This window comes from Pezoporus wallicus, unplaced genomic scaffold, assembly GCF_028554395.1.
Source record: "Pezoporus wallicus isolate ANWC-B61680 ecotype Strahan unplaced genomic scaffold, APGP_CSIRO_Pwel_v1 contig_3812, whole genome shotgun sequence".
In the NCBI taxonomy this organism is placed as follows: domain Eukaryota; kingdom Metazoa; phylum Chordata; class Aves; order Psittaciformes; family Psittacidae; genus Pezoporus; species Pezoporus wallicus.
In genome coordinates this window covers 4,522,018-4,529,496 of record NW_026639618.1, presented here as the reverse complement: position 1 = coordinate 4,529,496, position 7,479 = coordinate 4,522,018, and the positions used below count along the sequence as shown (strand labels likewise).

Here is a 7,479-nt window from a genome sequence, read left to right as displayed (position 1 = left end):
ATTTTTCTTTTTCTTTTTTTTCTCCTTTTAAAATAAAAATGAAGGTTTTCTGTGCTTTTGATTTGGTTGACAAGTATAGGTCTTTTTTTTTTTTCAGTGTAACACATTGTCTCATTGTTATTTGTGAAAGAAATCTGAGTCTTGGTACTTCACCTAGAATTCTTGCTACTTCACCTAAAATTCTTGCTACATCACCTAAAATTCTTGCTACATCATCTAAAATTCACAGGAAGGTTCAGAAAAAAATAACCTGATTTTAAGACCCACAAAACACCATATTTGAATTATTATTTTGGTTATTCTCTTGGCTTCATAACTGAAATTAATTTAAAGCTCATCTTCCAAAGAAGAAACATGGTTAAAAAAAGCAATTGTCCATTTTTATTTTGTTTACATTGCACTGAAAATTTACATCATACTTTTACAAATCCTTTTTCATAAAAATATACTTCTTTACAAAAGTGTATGCATTAATATAAGAGGAGTAGCCAGTTGCAGAAGAAACATTTTAAACAATCTCAAATGTATTAACTGTAACATTAATGAATGAATCATAGTTATTGCAGTCATTTGAATAAACAAGAATAAATAACAACCAATGGTATAAAGTATAAACCAGCATCCTTTTAGTAGAATAAAGTTTGACAGATTGTATGAATATTCAAAACAAAGTGTTGTAAAATGGTTTATAAGAAATTCATCAAACATTATAGAAATCCAAGCAGCAATCCTGGGTACAATGATTTTTGGTAGGCACTCTCTATTACGGTAATAAAAAGTTTAGATTTTCACAGAATTATTAATGTCTGAAAGGGACAATAACAGGTAATTCACACTGGCTAACACACAGCATTTGTGAGTCATGCGGAAGACAATGACCTACATCAAATAAATTACTGAGTTGCCACTGAATAAGTCTGATATGAAATAACAGTTAAACTAAAAATTCAGTTTCCTTAGAAGTGATTCTGGAATGTCTAAAATTTCTATCATCTGAGGATTGAGGAATCTGAACTGTCCCTAAAATGAATGTGTTGTCTCTAATAAGATCATGGCTTTATATGTTTGTGTTTTTTTTTCTTTTCATTGCACTACGGTAATATATTAAATTTTAAATCATTAGCTGTAAGGATTTGTTTCCATAAAGTATGGAATACATAGATAAAAAGATGTAAAAACATGGTATTTCCAAATTATAGCTTCCTCTTGCCTTATAGGCCTGATCCCAAGTTCAATGAAGTCTGCTAAAATCCATCAGCTTCAACGGGATTTCGCCATGCTTTGTGCATGTGTTTTGACAAAATGCTGAAGGAATAAAACGATGTGATACAATCTAGATTTAACTAGTACAGATTGAAAAATGGACTCTTGAATTTTTGATCTATGGATATCATTATTAATGTTACTGTAAATTGCACTCTTTAATTGGAAATGCCATTATGTTTCACCTCTGAAAAAACTTAGGATGGTCACTCTTTTGAGTGGTCTTCAACATTAAGGAATATAGCCACATGACAAATCTCAATTCATACTAGCTTCTTGATTGCAGAATTTGTCTAGTTGTACGACTGACAAAAGAAATGTAGACCATTTATAGGTATTGTTAATGGAAACAGAGAAAAGAAGCTTGACTTGGAACATAAAAAAGGAAGGAATATGTGAAGCAGGGAAGGAAATCCATTAAATAAGAACATGATATTTTAGTTTTTCTTCTGTCACATGAAAATAGTTGTATTTGCTGAGTTCTAAATAGTATATTCTGGAATTGTAAAACTTAACTGTTCTGAGAAAAATAAAATACTAACAGGCTCAATAAATGAAAAAAGGTACAAACTCATAAAAAAGATGTAGCATATGACTGTTAAAGAGAAGTCAGTGACCTACTGTCTCCTGTAAGTATAGCTCTTATTTTCTACCTATAATGTTTTTTTAACCCAATCCCTCTATTATAGTTTTTATAAAGCACAGAAATACTGATAGTGGATGCTCCTCCAATATATGCAAATACGTTTTATGTTTTTAGAATAACCTCCTTTTTAAAAAAGCAAATAAACTGTGAGTAGCACTCATGGAGTGCAGCAATTTTTTTTTTTAAACTCTCCATGTTATACACGAAGAAGAATTTTGATCCAGTTTATGAAAAACAAAATCAAAACAAAATAACCATAACCCATTCTTGTCTATTATTCTCAGGAAAACGTGACCCACTATATCCTGAAAAGTGTGCTTTAATTTTTTTTTTTTTTTTTTTATTTCTAATCAGTGAACTGTGTGTGCACTGTGTTGTGTGTCAAATTCCAGACTTTGAAGACATATCATTACCACATTATACCATTGTGCAGACGGTGTTCAAATTGGGGTCAAATCGTACTGCTTTCCCTTCCACAGACTTTGCATTTGTGTCATACATGGGGTTTTCAAAAGCAGCTTGTCCATTATTATTTTCATGTACAGAGCATCCAGTGTACTGTGTTTTAGGTGCAGTCCTGTAGAGGAAAGACAAAGAGTGTTTGTAACTGCAGTTTTCTTTGCTGACTTCATGTGCTTTAAGAATCTGAACAAGGAGCTAAATATAACCTCTTGGTTTTTTTTTACAGTATGTGTGATCAAAGTTAGTACCCTCTCAAAGTTTAAAGGATTTATGATTCATTTAAAATGGTGTTCACTTAAAAAACATAGTTAACCTGAGAAGTGGTATGCATTTCCTTTTGGATGATTAGATGATAAATAGTTAAGAGTAAAACAAAATCTTCTAATAAATGCAGTAATTCCCCAGCCAGATGACTGAGGTTTCCTTTTTGTATTTGGAGACTCAACAAATTTATCAAGAATGATTTTATAGCTGAAACATTTTCTTATTCACTAAATAACTCAAAATATAAAAATTAAATCCCTTAAAAACATTTCATCTATATTGCTATGCAAAATGCATACTGTATTGTAAATGATCAGTATAAAATATAAAGACAAGTGCCTATTCCACACAGTTACAGCAGATGTATAAAAATGTTACACGAGCATTTTTTCACATTCTGAAGCTCTTCAAAACAAGTGGTACCATTTAGAAATGATGGGATGTGTTTTAAACTAATGTTATCCAGCACAGTTTATTACAATTGTTATCAGGCTTCCAGATGTAAATCTCCATTTTGACAGTTAGTAGGCAATGAATTTTCTTTTCATTAAAGTGATTAAATATTCTTTAGTCATCTAATGCTTTAAAGCTATAGAAAAAAGATTACTTGAAGATAAATCCAAAGACCTAATACTGGTCTTATAACAAAACAGTTGAATTTAGACTACTGAAATTGAAAGGACTGGTGGCTATGTAACATAATTACACATGAACTAATAATTTCATATGCAGAAACAGTTCCATAATGAAACCTCGCAATGGCATAATACTTTCATACACTTGCAAGGCAATAAACAGAGCAGTTGTTAAAATAAATTACTGAAGATATGACTCATAATTCTGTCACATATAAAAAATACAGGCAATCAGCTGTAAGTACACACAAAGTCTATTTATTATATTATTCTCCATATGCCAATAATTTATAGCATCCATTTTGTTATTATGAAAAGAGAAATTTATAACATTTTAAATAGGTAGGAATGAAAGTACAGAACAGTACAACAAACTGATCTGTTAGTTGTTATGCCAGACCTAATGGAGGTAGGTTTGCATACCTTGCAAACACTTCATGGTTTTACAGAAAAAATTATTTACACTAATAAAGATTGAAGGCTCTAAAACACCAAGTCATACAGGAATTCTATATACTTAATTTGTACTCACCTTTGTTTATAAAGGTAAAAGCCAAACCCAGCAAATATAAGGGCAAAGAAAGGCACAAGGATAGCAATGGCCACTGAACTACTATTTGTACCATGTGGTTGATTAGAAGAATTTGAACCCTCAGACATGTTAAGACCTAAAAAAGAATAATAAGGGGAAAATAAAATAAAAAAGTAATGTATTCTATATGTTTCTGCTACCACCAGCACATAATACTCCATAAGCTTCAGAATTCAATAATACCTTGAGATTGGGTCATTATAATTTGTTCAGCTGTATATATGCAATTCTATGCTGAGACCACCTGGAAAGTAAATGTAGTGTGGCATGCCACATTCCAGCTAATAAGTGGATGCAAATTGTTGGGACAACAATAAATATATTTTGTTATGGTAAATATCTTACTGCATTAATTCTATATGGGATTCAAGTTTTGGATGTTATTAATACACATTAATGTTCTCTGTTACCAAAAGTCAATTATATAATAATGCATATGTTTGATTATATTACTGATTAACTTGTGTATTACTGATTAATTTGAAATTAATAAATACTGCATGTATGAAAAGCAAACATCATTTCAAGGAAAGGGTAAATTATCTGAAGAGGCAACCTGAAAATTCATCATGTTGATTTCATTTGGTGCTGCTATTCATGAATGAAAGAGGTAGGAACAATTGATAAGAGCTAAAGCCAGAGAGTGATGAAAAAATAAGAATATGATCTGCTGCATGGTTGAGGAATACATTACCTAGATTATCTACCCAGACAAGATATATAACTTTTTTATGTGAGGAAGTGAGTAACGATGCAGCTTCAAAGTTATTTTTTAAGCTCTAAAGGGGACTTTTAAAAATTGTGTAGGTCATAATATTTTCTGACTTTCTTGATCTTACAAGGCAATATATAGAAATTAAAAAACCCAAACCCAACCAACCAAACAAAAAAAACCCAACCAAAAAACCAAACAGATAATCAATATACTAAAATATAAAAAATGAAAAAAAAAAAATGTTGGTAGGAAAATTTTATGGGAACAGAAATAAAACTATTTTGTTTCAGATAAACCATTTCTGTGTTTTTGTGAATGAAATAATGGTAACAGATAACAAAATGTGTTCAATGCAAATTTCTTCATAACTGTATTATTGATTGTATTAACTACAATTAAATCTTGTACAGAATTTAAACCTTAGCAAACCATTTTTTTTCCTAGAAGATATAAACCAATAAAAAGTACCTTCTCTATATTACAGGAAAAGAATCTTACAGCTACAAAACTAAAAAAATAAAATTAAAAAAAAACCCACAAAATCAAATTAAGAATATAATTTTCATAAAACTTTATCAAACACTTTGCCAAGGATGTCTTACAAATATTTTGTAGAAGTTATTAAAGGGAAATAACCTTTTATATTAATTTAAAGGAAATAATTATTGAAAAGATATATCTAAAAATTATTTTCAAAGAATTTGCCTATGCAAATACGGGGAAAAACAAGACCTCCCTCCCCACGTATTGCATTTTACTGTGACTTATAAGAATGAAAACCAGAAAAAAAAAAAATGCCTTTAATTCATATATCCATTAATAAACCCTTCCAGCACACTCAAAATTTAAAGAATTTCCTGGTTTTACTGAAAAAAAAAAAAAAAGTGGACAATACTTTGCAGCTGAAAGAAACTAGTTTTGCATCCACATATAGGAATTTTATGTGAAGATATGCACTCCAAGGACCCACTGCATTAGTGAGAAGTGATTCCTCTTCTAAAGTTTTCTCAATAGTATTTTATCATTCAAGATTTCAGTATTAATAAATTCAAATTCTTGCGGTAGGAGAAATACCACAGTTCTGAGACAGTATCAAAGAAGTAAATGAATTTTTTTTTCTTATAAAGCACAACAGAATGCTGTTACCAGAGCTCTGTTATCAAAGCTGTCTTCTCCAAGAAAGGATAAATGAAGACTATTAGTTAGACTAGAAAGAATAAATAAAGACTATTAGAATTGAATGCATAGAATCAGGAAGTCAATTTTCAGGGCAAAATAAGTGCTTACCATGTAAGATTTGGGGGGTTTAAAAGTAACATAAAAAAATTACTTGCAAATATTTTTCAGTTGCACTCTTCTACCAAATGTTTAGATGAAAAGTTTTTTAGCACCATTAGCAAGAAATCGGTTTAGAAAAGCATTCTATAACATGGGCTTTCTAAAGAGTTAGTGAGATGTGAAAATAAATGCATTTTACACATATTCATAGAAAAAACATTTCTCAAAACATTACAAATAGATGATAGCTATACTGAAACAAGGGGGCACAAAATCACAAAATAGAATACAGAAACCTTTAGAATTAGATTTAAGTAATGTTAAGTTTGATGGCTTTGTAACAGTAGCAATGGAAAATTACTGAGGTGCAGGATACATAGAGAAAAAAAAATAGAGTACAGCTAGAGAACATATTGAGAATTCTCACAAGATAAATCGTTATTGTTGTGACATAGTTTAAGAAAAACAGTCTAGAAGAACAGGACACAGGGATAAGGAGTATCTGGGAACCGCAGGTGTCCAGGATGGGCTACAGTTAAACTAACTGATAAGTAGGAGGATAGGAGGATTATTATGTCTCTGGTGCTAATGAACCAATTAAACTGCTATGAGCATCTACTGCGCGTGCTTCAAAGGCTGCCAGAAGTGATGAAGATTGTTGGAAGAAGTAAACGACCCTCAGAGACCACCACCACAATTCTGTACGCATGCGGGGAACTTTCTGGAAAATTATGTAATCCATACGTAGCCTCATGAATATGTATGTATGCACAGTGGCTATAAAAGGATGGCTTGCGTGGCAATGGGGAGACACACGTTAGGAGGAGCTATCCCCTGTGTCTCCCGGCGCCGCAATAAAGAATACCTTCTTGTCAGCTTGAAAACTTTGTTGGCAAGTTTGTTCCTGGAGTTTTCGCCGTATCAATACTAAGCAGTACATTGCAAGGCATACATAACCCCTTACAACTTCTGACAAAACACTTAAAATGAGATTTTAAAGATATGACTAGCTCAATTTTCTATAAAATTTCAATTCTGTTAACATCCTGTGGATACCCTTATAATACTGGACATGATAAAAGAAAATATGGAACAATGAAGTGGAAAAAAAAAGTCGTAATTGCTGAATACCTAATCGTTGAAGTCCAAATTGTCCATAATCTTTACCCTGGATGAATCCTTGGAAAACATATGTTGCTCCATCAGGTTCAGCAGAAACCTGTAAAAAGTACTCAGAATTAAACGGGGGGAACTTTGTTACAAGCTATCTGTTATTTGTAATAGAGATACCCTAATATGCTTTACTGGTAGTTGCTACTCCCCATTAAAAACACCCTCCTTTTTTCTAGAAAATTTATAAAATTCAAAAGAAATGACGGAACTGTTGAAGGAACAACTTAGATATGTTGGCTTATGGTCACATATAATACCTTATACTACCTGTAACTGTATTATTTTTTAAAAAACAACAAAACAAAGTTTCTAGTAACTCATGATGTCAATATTTTTAAGCAGTTTACACACTTCATAATTATCTGATTTATTTAGGTAGTAGATGGTCAAGTTATATTGTAGATCACCCTATTGTGAGAAGGAGGAAAGGGTTGTGATCCTATGAATATCT

General features: G+C 31.3%; 1 protein-coding gene across 1 annotated transcript in view; it reads right to left on the bottom strand.

Annotated features, from left to right (window-relative positions):
• Positions 1-358: 358 nt before the first annotated feature.
• Positions 359-7,479, bottom strand: part of CSMD3 (CUB and Sushi multiple domains 3) — a 599,019-nt gene continuing 591,898 nt past the window's right edge. Inside the window, exons 71-73 of the mRNA XM_057415252.1 lie at positions 6,987-7,074; positions 3,803-3,938; positions 359-2,486 (exon numbers count right to left, since the gene is read on the bottom strand). Coding sequence (XP_057271235.1) covers positions 2,327-2,486; positions 3,803-3,938; positions 6,987-7,074 — 384 coding nt within the window. The 3' untranslated portion in view covers positions 359-2,326. The remainder of the gene's footprint in view (positions 2,487-3,802; positions 3,939-6,986; positions 7,075-7,479) is intronic.